General features: G+C 40.0%; 1 protein-coding gene across 2 annotated transcripts in view; it reads left to right on the top strand.

The window, feature by feature from the left end:
- The window catches only part of ITGA9 (integrin subunit alpha 9), a 223,676-nt gene that overhangs the window by 137,648 nt on the left and 70,988 nt on the right, over positions 1–15,040 (top strand). For both annotated transcript variants that reach the window (XM_071804740.1, XM_065830650.2), the window contains exon 18: positions 5,298–5,448. In XM_071804740.1, the coding sequence (XP_071660841.1) occupies positions 5,298–5,448 (151 nt within the window). The remainder of the gene's footprint in view (positions 1–5,297; positions 5,449–15,040) is intronic.

Genomic DNA, 15,040 nt, shown 5'->3' with positions numbered 1-15,040 from the left:
AAGGATGAAAGATTAGATTAGAGCTTCAGTAGATGTTGTGCCTCATCTTGCTTTCATGTGACAGTTTCATAAACCAGAGTAAGTCCATTCAAACCAAAAGCTGCTCCCTGGAGTAAACACTGTGTGAAAACAGAGGCGCTCTTTCCACATTGATTCTTCAGTTCTGTTTGTAAAGGGTCGTCAACATCTGGGTACAATTGAAATTACTGATAGTAATAAAAGGCTCCAGATTTCTGTAAGCTGATAAGATAAAGGGGTGTTTTTATATGGATGTTGTGCCCTGCCTTGTCCTTTTTACTTAAAAGTTTGAAGACATAGGTGGCTGGGGGTTAATTCTGTTGTGTAGTTATGGGGGAAGAACTACATTTGGAGCAGTGAGGACAATTTCCAGAGAAGCTTTGAATGTATGGTAACTAGCTGTAACTAGAAATCACACTGTTATTTCAATACCATAATAAAGAGCAAAAAGGATTTCCTAGAGTGGTTTTTGTCAGATGCATTCATTTTTAAAATGAAAGTGTAGGAAAGATGGAAGAGTAACAGTCTTTGCCATACTCCTGAATTGTGATATATATGGCAACTAAAGTGCTAGAGACGGCAGCTCTGCTCCCGAAGGGTACGAGCGTGAGCAGTTTCACATCCTTGGCCCTGGATTCACTGGAGCAAGCATGTGTTTCGCATGGGATATTGGGTTCCTTGCCATGGGGAAATATCGACACATTCTTAACTCAGTCTTCATAGGGAGCAATATTGGTATGATGTTACTCCCAAACTGTGCTCTACTGCCACAGAACCTAGCTTGACCACTCCTAAAATCATCTATTATGTTCTTCCCATCACCTCATGTTGCTTACATGCTACATAGAGCATAATGGAAACTTTCCACTTGAGAAACAGAAATAGGAAAGATCATTAACGAAATGATCTGATGGGCTCAGAGCTAGTTTACCATAGCTGGCATAGTGCATCTTAGGCTGTGGTCATCACCTGCATGGGATCTCTTAGTGCCTTTGCTAGTGTAGGCTTCAGTGTGAGAGGGGAAGGCAGCAGGTCAGCTAATGCAGAATAAGCCATTGTATCTTGAGCGTTTGGTTAAGTCCTTAGACTAACTGTGAACTTTGCAGAGATGAATGACCTTGAACACACATGCAATGGCAAGACAGTGTAACCATGTGGTGTGCAATCCAATAGCTTTGCCCCCTGTGGGATTGTTTAAAATTTTTAGTTCATTTGGATTTGTTTATGGGGCTGCTACCTCTCAGTTTTGCGCTGAGACATAAATGATCCCAGAAGATCAGCTGAGTGTTTCAGCTTTTTATCAGCCCTTTTGCGAAACTCCTACCAAAGTTCAGCTGACCCTGGAGCTGGTGATAAAAGCCCAAGAAGAGAGGTGTTTTGAGGGTTGATGTAAAGAGGTTGTGGTGACAAAATTAATTTTCAAGTAACTGTGAAGACCAACTGCAATGCTGCTTGGTCAAGGTAGAAATCTGTTTGGATCTGTCACAGGACTGATGTTGCTGACTCACATCTTTTACTGATTTAAAAGAAAAGGGTGGGACTCCTATTTAATGTCATCTGAAAGACATGAAGGATAGATTAGACTTTAGTCTGAAGCATGTATATCCACGTGCAGTGTAACTGACCCCAGCTATAGCTTCCACTGTTCATTGAGCAATAGCAGTGATTTATCCATGGAGGTGCTGATTTGCTGTAAGGAGTAAAAACCTCTTAATAGAGAAGGGAAAATCAGTGACCTGGACTAACAGGGTAAGTGCGACGCCATCACATTCCTTGCCCTATGTATGATCTGTGCAGGCTGAGGGGAAACATTAAATGCTCTTTCAATTTTTTAAAGAATACTCTCTAGTGCAGGAAATAAAGAAATATGTCCCTGAGTACCTTTTGGAATGCAGATTGTGTCTCCCCTGACCAGTGTTAACAACACCAGCATCATGGGGGGATGGGGAAATGAAAATTGCAGGTCTCTTCAATCTGCCTTTCCCAGCTGGTCTTTCTTTCCTTGCTGACCATAGTGCAATGATGTGACACCAGCATTAACAAAGAATGTTAAAGCATACTGAAAAGATACTTGTCATATTGTAGAACTTTAAAATTCAGTTTCCTTTGATTAATCACTTAAGAGAAAAATGTTAAATATTTCTGTTTATATTTGATGTGCAAGACCAGGGCCAGTAAATTCAGACCTGTGACAGAGTTTCTAGAAGTCAACTGTGTAGCATAGATCTGGAGCCTGATTTTCAGAATTGCTTGTTATCTGCAAGTCTGAGTCATGTGAGTGAAAGCTGCAGGTATTTAGTTCTTATGAATGTCAAATGTCTTTCCGTGCACACATTGGTAGCTTGACATCCTTCATGTGCCTGCACATATGTGTGTGGAAATGTGATTGCCTATATATAATGTGTATATATGTCTACAGTCTACCCAGACCTTTTACTCAGTTCATTGCTTGTGTGTAGTACTTGATGCAATGAGATGGTGTTCTGTCCATTTATGTGAACATATCTTGGTACTTTTTCCTGTTAATTTTTTTCCCCCTTTTTTTGTGTTTGCTTTTATTTTTAGCCTCTATTCCTTGGTGTGAGCAAGGTTACAAGGGCTGTGGTGAGAATGTTGGCAGCTTTATCATTCTTATCCAACAAAACATAAACTGAAAGCCATTGCTTGATTTCATTTTTTAAACTGTTTGACAAACCTTGTCCAGATGAAGAGGTGGCTTTAGTCTGTTTTCATGTTCCTGGCAGGTGACAACACTTTAGTTGAGATATTTTGACGTGGCAGCGGGGCTGCTTGCTGTGGGCCAGGCGCTGCGGGGGAATGGCACCAAGTAGGCAGCAGAGCTGGCCCAGCACCGCCACAGGCTGCCTGTGCCCCATGATGTGACCCTCTTGAGCAGCAAACACAGGGCCTGGGAGCTCCCCTGTGAGCCAGGAGATTCCTAATCCTCACTGCAAGTGAACCTGATTCATTCCAGATGCACACAGATTTAATGACTCAGAAAGCTGCTCTCTTAAAATGGGATTTACAGCACAATCTCGCATAACCTTTCAGAGGAAGACCTGAACTCCCCTGTCAGCCAAAAATCAATGAGGTTTTTCAGAGTTTATTAGTGTGAGAATTTTGTGTAGTAGCAACTACAGTGTGCTCTTAGAAAGCTGGTTTTGTTTCTCTGCTGAGGAAAATGTTACAAACATCAGTTTGGTATAATGCCCTTTTGGCAGAGGAGTGATAGCATTAGAAAGGAATAACACAACCTAATGGTGTTTATTTTGACATTTTTTGTGAGGTTAGGTTTTAGGTTTATCGTTTTCATTCTGAGAGCTTTTTATTATTCAGCAGGAAGGAGAGTATTCTTGGTTGTCTTGACTTTATATTAAAGTGCTTCTACTACCAATTCAGAGAGGATTGTGTAACGTGCATTACATTTAGTATCAACCCTGCATAAGATAAATATCTTGTAACGTTCCTTTCATTACTGAAGGATTTTGTTAATGGATTTGATAGATGCTGATTAAGTTTTGAAGTGATTGCAAGAAGTGTGATTATAAAGTTCATGAGCAGTAATTCACAGTAGTAAACGGCTGTTTAATGTCTTTGCTTCTAAATCTGTACTTTTGATTATTAGAAAATCCCAGCAGATCGTTTAGTATCTTCATCATTTGTCTGCTTTTCAAGAGCAAATGTTGAAGTTGGAGCCAAAAGTTTAAATGCTTTCAAGTACTCTTGAATAGTTGTGCCATTAATTTGGTATATAAGGAGCAACAATTCAAATTATTTGGGCCTTTCAAACTAGTTTTGCAGTTGATCCTGGGCTGTGTACGTTTTTGCAAGTGTTTATTTGCACTGATAGTTGATTATGAGAATTAACCATAATGTTTAGAAAGAAAAATATCCAATTATTGGTAGAATTGGTTGCTGTCTGCAGTTCATTGTAATTGTGAAAAAGCAGGCATATTTCCTCGAGACTTATATCTGCCTCACAAGAAGGTGTCATTGAACTGTAAGCCATAATTTTGGGCTAAATAAATGAAGGTCATCATAAATTAACTAACTACAGGACACAAATATGCTATAAATATCATCTTTGTTACAAGGGAAAGTTACAGTCGCTTTAAAGCCTGAGCCTAGACCATCTTGTCCTGAACTTCTCCCTCACCAGAAACCCACGTCTAGAAATTCCATGGCAAACGCAGGAAGATGGAGCCCAGTGAGCTCTACCTCTGGACGTCTGGTATGGCTGTGGACTGCAGAAGATGCTGAAGGGTTTGTAAGCTTGCAAAGCTGGAAGAGGAAACCTGGCTGCAGTAGAGGGACAGGCTGCCTTTTTAAACGTGGGTTTCATCCTGCAACCCTGCATTTTCAGAGAGCTGCTGCATCTGCAGCACAGCCATTCCCTTCATGGAACGTGGGTGAATGAAAGGCAGTTTTGTCCACTACAGAATTCTCTGTGCTGTTGCGTGCTGCTACATGCATGTGTGTCATGCAGCAGTGTCTGGCAGGCTGGGTGGCGTGAGGGCATGTTTCCTCAGAAGTTCCTTCTGGTTGTCAGACTGGCTGTGCCTCAGAGGAAATCATTTGGAGCATCTCTCTGCTGTGTGGCTGGAGGTCTCTGCCCTTTTCTGACCAGCTACTCAGTGTTTTCCATGTGACACTGTCACTGTTTCTCTGGAATGTATGAATGGTTTTAGATTCCAGTCATAATAACTGTAGCCAGTTCGATTCTATTTTTTAATTATTTTTGATTATTTTTACAACTAGTATATTTCAGACCACCTTTTACTGTACTTTTAGTTCCCAGACCTGCAAATCTGTGCATTGATATTATATTTTCCTTTAGCCTTTATTCTTATTTGTTAGCATATCTTCTGGACAGACTAGTATGATTAATTGTATACCAAATATCAAATAATGAATGTGTGTATATGAGTGTTTATATTTCACTCTGTGTGTGCATGTCTGTGTTTGTAATCTGTGATGCATTACTACAATAGTGTATTAAGTCATGATGTAGATTTTTATTTTAATTCAGCCATTCCCTTGGCATTCCACTTATAGAAGATGACTCTATCATGTTAGGTCTGGTATAAACATCCAAGGAAATGTCTGTCACATTCAGCGATTATAATTTTCATATATTTTTCCACTTATACCTGTTCCTGAATTACCAACTACTGAGCTTTTAAGCAGTTGAGTTGTGACACTTCCATAGCAGGAATAAAGAATGACCGCAGCGTAAAGGTTGCCCAGAGTTAAACCAATGTAATTGTTTCTGCTTGCAGTGTTGACGACAGAACTGCCTACCTGGCCCTGGGAGCGGTGAGGAACATCTCACTTAACATTTCCATCTCTAATGTTGGGGATGATGCCTATGACACCAATGTTTTCTTCAATTTTTCTGGAGAGCTCTTCTTCATCAAAATGTGGCAAAAGGTAAGAAAAGCCAATCTCACTGTGAGCAAGTCTTTTAACTTTAAACCAATTCAGTTGCAAGATGTAGGGACAGAGGGGGGCCTGGTCCACACCAGTGAGACATTTAGAAGTTATTTCTGGTTATGCTGGGCTTGAATTTCTTCCAGGCTCTTTACTGAGTTTTTTTCTTTTGTGGGTTAGATCAGTGTAAGTTACACACCTTGTGTTTCTGTAGAAGACACAGCACTGTTGTTTGGGGTCCACTAGTGAAAAACAGAGTTTGGTTGAGGTATTAAGGTAACAAGACTTAGAGAGAGACTGGTTTGGAAACCAGTATGGTACCAAATGATGCTGAAATACAAAGGGTACCTCTAGTTTGAGTGGTGCCACCCTGCACTCAGCAGTCCTAGTTATCTCCTGACCTGGGCTCCTAGGTTTTTCTCCTTGTTGAAACTGAGATACAAGGCTGTTCTTTGCTTATGTCCTGGTGAAAGTTTGGGTTGTGGCCAGGGCATATCGCTAGACCCAAGAGCTCAAAAGTGTTTTTGATTTCACCCACATGGAGTCAGGTGAATATTTTGAGCTTTAGTCTACTTACATTTAAATACTCAGATGTTTTCATTAGCATGAGTTCATCTAGAGATAAAGTTGTTGAAATACAAACACTGAATCAAGCTTTTTACAAACTGATATCCAAGAAACGTGTCTGAGTGTGGGTAATGTGAAAATAATTATGTAAAATGGGAGGTGTACAATAATAACAACATTCTGTGTGTTCGTGCTTTTCACAGTTGTTTGTCTCTCTGCTAGAGCTTTGCTTTGTAAGCTGTAAGAGCAATATTTTTAAAAGTAGTGATTAACTCAGTCCATTGAACCAATGACATTTTGCCATTATTTGTCATGTTTTATGATAGATTGTGGTTATTATAAAGCTCTTAAATTAACTCATTACATAATAAACCAAAACTTCTTATACATAGTAATATTCTTGGTGTTCAGTTTTGACTATTATTTTTAATAAAGTCGCAAGCCTCAGGAAGTTGTCTTTGTATTATAAGCATCGTTTTCAGACATTATGTGCTGCAAGTGTGCAGTTTATCAGGATGGGAAAAAACGGGATAAAATAGAAATGCCTTCCACTGAGGAGAAGTTGTGTATTGGTGTAAGTTTATGTGAAGACTTTCAGGGCCTGGCCCAGCTCTTGCTGAAGTCAGTGGGAGGATTTCCATTCCTTTGCACTGGAAAAGAAACAAAGCTTGATGTATATTCTTTTAAAAGGTTGTTGTGGTTTTCTTTTTTCTTCTATACTTACATGTTCAATATTTCACTCACACAGATTAACTGGAACACCAGTTGCCTTTGTTGTTCTTCTTGGCCAACACTGCAAGGGAACAAGCTGAAGATGATGTGCTGTTTCCCTTGGTAGTTATACCTTGAGCCTGAGTCTATAACAGACTTGAAACATCTGTGCTGAATGCTGCCTAGAAAGAGTAGTTTCTGGAAGCAGATGACATTGTTTTAGGGTTATCTCACTGCTCAGTGTGTCTTCTGCTAATAGAAACTAGCATTTCTTTAAAAAAAATAAAGTACAGCAAACATAAAGGAAGCATGTAGGCTTCCTTCTTCCTCAGGTCTTGCAAGCAGGATCAGGGTATAGTCTGCTGTTATTCTTCTTGTGATTGATTTGAGAAAGTTTGGGTTTTCTTTCTGATAATTGTTTTAGTTACAGTTTTGAAAAATTGAGTCGCAGGGTTGCGTTGGGCTATTTTACTTCCTCTGAGTCAGCTTTTGCTTCAGGAGAAACTAATGTACTGTTGGCCTCACTGTTTGTCCAGCTGGGAAACTGAATTATGACCACATAGCCTCAGTTACTATGTTCTGTTTTCCCTAAGCTCTTTTAACAATGATTTCTCTTTTTTATTTTTTTAATTTTTTTGGTAAAATACCATGAATTCCATGTTTCACAACCTACTCCCATCCCTTGACACCTATGCATAATACATATTGTGAATATACTTTAAATAGATTTTGTTTCTGGTTGAGCATTGCCTAGGCAAAAATCCAGAATGTAAAGCCAGAGTAAAAATGATGACTCTTAAGATTTCCTTTAGCGGAGCAATTTCTGAATCAAAAGAGCTTCTTCTTGTGGGAAACTTTCAGCAGCAACTGCCTTTTAATGAATAACTCTAAAGTGGAAGAGAATGATCTATTCCATGTAGTTGCTGGATCCTTTTTCTGCAAGGTGACTGCAAATGGTGACCATGTGGTGGGCTTTCATAACTTGTGTCGGGAGCCCTTTCAAGATGCTGTGAATCCCCTGTTTTTTTTTCCTGTGTCCCCAGTGGGGACATTCCTAGCAGGTAGAAAGTGGTTTTCTTTCTTTCTATGGATTGATTACAATGAGACCTGACAGTGCAAAAGTGAAATGTTTGGGTTGTTTTGGTTTTCCAACAGTGTTATTGAGACAAAATGCCTCATCTTATGTTTGAAAATAAATGAATGGCCCAGCTCAAGGATGATGGTGGTTGTGTTCCCTGAAGTGTGTTAGTGGAGCTACCCTTTTCTTTTCCAGGGACTGGGATTTCATGAGATGTCAATAAAGAGACTAATTGGCAGGGCTTTACCACTTCTATGTGAGGTGAAAAAGCGTTTGCCGACTGATATTTAAGGGACTACACGTATTCCACTGTCTGATTTTCCTGTTGCACTGCAGCCAGTTCTTCCCAGCTCCATGGACAAAGCCCAACACTTTCTTTCCATAGTTCGTGACAGACAGTCCTTCTCTTGAGAGGCACAGTATGTGGCATACACCTCAGGGGGCTGACTTCTCATTGCTGCCTGCGCTCTCTGTAGCACTTTTAACTCCTGTGTCACGGCTCCCCTTTGAAAGGGCAGATTGAAATTCACTGCAATGCAGTAAAACATAATGTGTCCACCAAGAAAAATATTCCTTTTGAAATGCAGAGAGATGTAATTATGTTCTCTTTAAAACAGAAAATAAAAAAGGAAAAAGAGAGAGGGAGAAAGACACTTCATATGGTCACTTGGATTTTTTTTTTCCTTTACTGTGTTAACAAATAAATCTTCATCTCTTTTTCTGTGTAGAGTAGATAATATTTATTTTCTTCTTAATCTTAAAGTTTACAGTCTCATAATATTAATTCAGGTTCAGGAAAGCATCCTGTTTCAGAGTCTGAAAAATGCACTTCACGGAAGTGCTACCACTTTCCTATCAAAGAATGCAGAGTGCTGCTTGTGTGCTAAGGAGTCTGGAAAAATAATAAAAATATATTACTACTAATTTCTATACCATTTTGTATCTATTGGAAGTGCCTCCTGGCTTGTGATGCTTTGGTGAAAATGCTTGTCAGCAATAGGCACTCTGCTAACCATTCATAAGCTGTTGTTCAGCGCAGAGTGCTATTTGCAGTGCGATTGAAGAGAAAGAGCTGTAAGCTTGCTGGCAGTGGCACTTAATGGGGTACTGCAGGGCCCTGTCTGCATTAAATCGGTTCAGGTATGGCTTGTGATTTTATAGCAGCCATATAAAAATAGCATATATAACATAATAATAATAAAAGCAACAGCAATAACCCAATATGTATAGTATTAATCTCTCACTGCTCTGCAGGGTCTGGTGGGAATCTATCAGCTAACCCCATTTCAGCGTTGATTACAGAGAGAGCAGGTCAGGAAATCCCATTGCTGACTGCATTTCCAGCCATGCGTTGTTGTTGAATTTCAGACAGGCTCCCAGCATCCAAAGCCAGCTGTGTGTAACGTTCCTGCTGCTTCTCACAGCAGCTTTTGCAAGCAACAGCTGAGTGAAGGCAGCAGGGCTGGGCCAGGACAGGGCGACCAGTGAGGTTATGGTTTCCTTAGGTGCAGTGTTTGCCATGATTCCTTCATGAGTGTGTACTTGAAACTTTGGTGTTGAGTACGAATATTGCTGATAACCCGAGTCATGCTGCTTACAAACTCTAGGTTGTGTTCGTTTCGTGTTTTATTTGTTTTGTTTTTCTGATGAGTAATGCAGTACTGGGTCTTTTTGAATTAGCAGGAAGGTCATGCAATTTGGATTTGAAATCTTTCTTCCTTGCTCCCAGAGCACTTGCTGCCATCTCTTGACTAGGATTGCCTGGAAGAGCCACAGATGCAGGCAGAGTTTAATTTTTTCCAAATTGGAAATCCTCTTACGCCGGTTTCCCATACTACTCATACTTTCTAACTGTCCTAAGGCTGACAGGGGCAGGATACTCATAGGGCATGAGAGCCAAAGCCCCTCTTTTGGATCCTGCTGTACCACTGGAAGAAAATTTGGGTCCTGGGTATTCATTATGTCTCTTTTCCAGCAGTTACTGGCCCTTTGGATCTGCTGGCAGACAAGTTAACGTGATCAGTCTCAATGCACATCCAGCTGGTTACCAGAAACCTTTTAAATTAGTGGTTTGATTTAATCCAGCTGGGTTTTTTAGTGGAGAGAGTTGGACTTGCTCCTGTAAACCACTCTGCCAGAGGGTCAGAGGGGAGTGATGCCATGTAGCGTGGAAGCTGTGACCCCTCGCACTGACACAAGTGTTTCTGGAAGATTGCCTGAGCCATATATCACTTAGGTGAGGGGATTTGAACCCTTTTTCCAAGAGAGCTTTTATAGCCAAGCTTGGGAATATGAGAAGCGTGGCAGTAACCACGCCACATGCTGCTTCTCTGGTTTTGCAGATCTTATGCTTGACGTTTGCTCCAGAGTGCACCAAAACTTTTTGCATCCCTGGAGAAAAATTGTCAAGTTTTTTAATTGAGAAGGAAGAACACATGCAGTTCAAACTACATTGTTTATTTTTATATTCTTTTTCTGTGAAAACCTCAACTCTTATGCTTCTCTAGGGATAAGTAAGGAGCAGCACCTTTTTTCAGCTCAGAGGCTGTTAAACCCACCTAATATCCCCCTGCTCTAAGCAGGTAGGAATTGAAGGCTGGACTTCTGATCCAGACTTTCCACCTGGGATTCATGTATTACTCCCACATTCAGGGAATGCGCTTCAGAGACTGGGTTCAGTCATTTAATTAGTACTGATCAGAGTCTTGTAAATATTGCTCCTATACTCTGATTTATCATGTACATTTGAAAGAAATCTTTGCTATTTTTCCCAAGAAATTAACTTGATTAATAGAACACAAAGTTCCCTAAGTTTTCTGGCAAAATCGCGATTGGAATAAATTATTCGGGAGCCATGTTCTGCTCAGTGTTGGAAGAGCCTATGTGAGTTTGATAGTTAAATCCCATTTTCAGGAGCAGCTCAGCACTTAGAAATCTCATTGAAGGCTGATGGCTTATAAGGTTCCAAAAGCCTAAATGACTCTGACCATGCAAAACTGAATGCAGCTAACTCCAACTACCTTTAAAAATACAGGTTTTTGCAATCTTAAGCTACTTACAAGGAAACAATGAGTTGCAGTGAGGGATCACCCCAAGCATTTCCACAGAAAACAGAAACTTCAGATTCAAGAAGACAGGCCTTTCAATGTTATGCCTGTTTCTTTCAGGTGAGGTTAGGCAGAGTAAAAATTTATTTTGCAGTACAAAAAATATGCTCTAAATTTTTGTGAGGATTTGGGAAAGTGGAAGTTGTTTGTTTTTAAACAGCTTTCAATTACTCATAGTAAGCTATTACTGAACAACTCTGAAGTTCTTGATGGTCCTGGTATAACATGTGGGACCACATATATTGAGAAGGTTTATGCTGATCAGGTGGGGCTGTGCTTTGGGTTACATGATGTGGAAAGTGTTTGTCCTGGAAGTATCTCATCATGACTCTTAGTTTGACTGCTTGTGTATATATACATAGTGGTTTTGAGGAGCAGCCTGGGGTGCTTTGTGTGGCTCAGACTATTGAGGTTTTGTTTGAGTCCCTAGCACTGTTCTTCCCTTGGGGCTGTGAGAGGAATGGTTTTCTAAAGGAAGAACAGCTGTGTGGATGAATACAGGTACGTGGGATGGAATTTTTGTAGGGTCTAGAAGGCAAACTATGCTAAGCCTGTTTACAGTAAATCCTGACCTACCTGCTGGTGTATCACCCAAAGTGAGGTTTCTTCATGGCTGGACACTAGCGGAGGTCATGGAGCTACTGCCACAGTCACATCAGTGCTGGCTGTGGGAGGGGGCTTTGGAAAAGGGATTCTGCTGCCTCAGTTGCTGAGATCCAGCCACCACCATTTAGACAGTTATACTGATAAACTGTATTTCTGGGAGAAAGGGGAATAACCCTTAATAGAGAGCAGAGCCCAGTATGCAGAGAGCTTAATACACTTGATCTTGGATGTGCCTATTTGCCGACTGTGCTCTCCCTGAAGGAAAGGTCACCAGTGACTTTCCTGTATCCCAGTGTCTCTCTTCATTATCATCTTTTGCTCTTAAACTCAGCAGAGAGAGACTCACCAACATTTGAGGTGAAAAATCTATGGGACAGGATTTGTCTCCTGTGCTCCTAAGGATAAGGCTTAAAATCATCCAAAGTTTGGCATTCTCTGTAAAACACTTCAGTGAGAGTTGGTTTGCGTGGCTTTCGGTGGCTTTCATTCCAGCAAGAAGCTGTTGGGTTTGGGGTTTGTTTTTGTTGTAACTTGAAGCTTAAAGTTTATCGAGTTGCTGGTATGAAAGGTCAATTCTGTTCTTGCAGGCATTTCTTTTAGTAATTTTTAAGACAGGCGGCTCAAGATGGTGCCAGAAGATAAGTGATACCCCAAGTGGAAAATCCTATAGAATTGTAAACATATACATATATATGTTTACACTATATAAAACCAAATATATATATTTACATTATATGTATAATATACATGTATACATATATACATGTGCATTTATGTTGCTTAGTCCTGTGGGACACTATATTAATAGTTGCGATGCTCTGTGGCTGGAAGTGGTGGCAATTGCTCTCTTTTGCCTAGTTCTGGTTTCTCCTGTGATGCTAATAAGATATATAAATAAAAATGAAACACTCTTTAATTAATCTCATTGAGCACAAGGCATGATCCTGCAGTCATACTTCAGCTTTAGCCTCCCTGAAGTCAACAGCAGTTTTTTTCTGTAGCAGAAAGACTTAAAAAACAAACAAAAAACCAAAACCAAACAAACAAACAAACAAAAACAGCTGCACAGTCAAAAATATGAGTAAGGGTGTGAAGAGTTTTCAGCTGAAAATCCAAGGAGGAGCCAGCGCTGCTTAAGAAATTATGAGCTTTTCTTTCCTTGGCTTTGACATTGGGGGGCCTGGGATTTTCTGATTCTTGTGACAGCCAGCCTTGTAACCCTGCATTCAGGTGGCATCAGTCTGCCTTCTGATTAAGCAGAAGGCACGGTAACCCCCACCTCCAAAGGCAGCCTTCAGGCCTTAAATTTGTACTTTTTTTCCATTTCAGCTGGCTCTGTTGGAGGCTCTGGGGGTGGGTGGGGGACCCCTCTCTGGACTGTCTCTGTGGCCCTCCTGCCCGGGCAGGCTGCAGGGGATGCCGAGCCAGACGCATTCCCGGCCGGCAGTGATTTCGCAGCCTGCCTTTGGGAGGAGGCCAGAAAACCTGCTCTTCGCTTTTGGCTGTAACCATCTGTGGGATCGTAACGCGGCGATTTCCACTTAGCAGGGGAAAAAGGAGGAGAGCGCTAAAAAGCTGCTCTGTAAAGTAGAGCGGCACCTCTTAAAGTAAAGCCTTACGAGTGAACTGCTAAGCTTTTGTTTTAAAAAAATAAAATACATATATTAAAAAAAGCTGTTTCAATATCCCAGTGCAGTATGTAGTGGATTTTACCTTTGCATTTCAGTAGTGTCTCTAGGCTATGTAGTGTTTATCATCTCATCAGGTTTTCCTGTGAAAAAGGCCCTGATGCGCCTTGAATTTGAGTTTCTGAAAGACAAAAACCAAAACCCCCAAACTTGTGTGTGTTTGCAAAAGGCATTTCCTGGGCTTTAAGTTTGGGCTTTGGTTGCTGGGGATTGTAGGTTGGGCTAAGTTTTATTAATTTCAGGAAAATACCCAGTGCGAAACTCATTATCAGAGTTATTTTCCTGATATTTTTCTTTACACTTGAAAATTACCATCAGGGTAAAAGGTGGAGGGGGGAAGGGGTGAGTAAGGTTTGATTTTATTGATTGTGTTTCCTGATCCAGTTTGGTTTTAATTTTAATTATTTGTGAGGTTTTCCGCTTGCTTTTTCATTGATGACATTTGAATTTATTTCCTGAACTCAAGTTTTTTGTTATAACGGTAAGAGAGAATAGCTATGTTGAAGTTGAATATATCAATATTCAGTATAATTGATGCCTTACACACAGAAGGTTGTCTTACAGTATATGTGGGCATGTATTATCCATGCTTTCAGAAATACCACTAGGAAATGAATGTTTGTTCATTTATTTGATTTTCACAGCTTATTTTTTTTCTGCTTCTAATTTTAAGAGATGTTTTGAACATATGTTTTCATTATTATAGAATAATGATGTGTGTAACCCGTGTGTTATCTGTAATAATTAAAACAAATCCCCTTGTTCATGTTGCCATGCCACCATGATTTAGTAGTGTGAGATACATGTGTGCGTGAGCACATATGTACATAGATCTACATGTGAAGTAAGATGAAGGGAAACTTAGCTCAGAGCCCTTTCTCCTCCCAAAAGCTTCCCTGTCTGTGATTTTTTCCATGGATTATTGGAGAGAATGGACTCAGAGGCACGGGAATTCACTGCTGTTATTAAGTTTCTCTTAATATTCCTACACATAGAGGGAATAATAAAGATAAAAAGATATGTGTTTATCCACAATTTCTTTGAAATAAAGGTGTAATCAAATGCAATGCACTGCAACAGCTTATGTTGTTTGAATAACATGTAATGGTATTAAGAATATAGGAACATGCCCATGTACAATTCTAGACATGCTTTTTTTCCCACTATCAAGACCTATTTTTCTTTTCTGGATAATTGCATTGTGTCTGAACAGGCATTTAATCCAACAAAAATTAAAATTTCTACAGTTTTATACAGAAAAGTTTGGTTTTTTTTTTTTTGTTTTTTTTTTTTTAGGAGTAGCACAATCTAAATTACTGCTGAATTTAGCTGAATGCATCAGAGATACTTTGTGTAATTATTTTTATTGTTGCTTTTTATATATATATATCACTGTGGAGTCAGAAACCTGATTTTCCCTTAGTCTTTATTTTCCTCAGAGCTTTACTCTGGTTTTGTGTGTGGAGCCTGAAGGACATGGTGGATACATGGAAGTTGCCTTAGGCTTAGTAGTAGATTAGTATATGTACTAGCTAATGTAGTGTTTTCAAAAGGTGCGTGTTCACATTTTTATGAGCAAAGGTTTTATCTTGGTTGGCAAATGGGTAGTGCCTTACTAAGTAGGCATCATGTTGTAATGCTTTGGTACATGTGGATCGTGAATTTTCCCCGTTCTGCACCTAAGTCTCCCCTTTTCACGAAATGTTTGGTCTAACTTGAAAAATACTGTGGCAGTTCATGATTTGGGAGATAGGCAGTTGTGAACAGGGTTACTTTTTGTAGGTTTCTTTTTTAAGATGAGACTTGTAATCAAGTGATGCAGAGAAGAAATGAAA

Source organism: Patagioenas fasciata, chromosome 2, assembly GCF_037038585.1.
Source record: "Patagioenas fasciata isolate bPatFas1 chromosome 2, bPatFas1.hap1, whole genome shotgun sequence".
Classification (NCBI taxonomy): Eukaryota; Metazoa; Chordata; class Aves; order Columbiformes; family Columbidae; genus Patagioenas; species Patagioenas fasciata.
The sequence above is the reverse complement of the archived record's forward strand: the minus strand, read 5'-3'. Positions and strand labels throughout refer to the sequence as shown.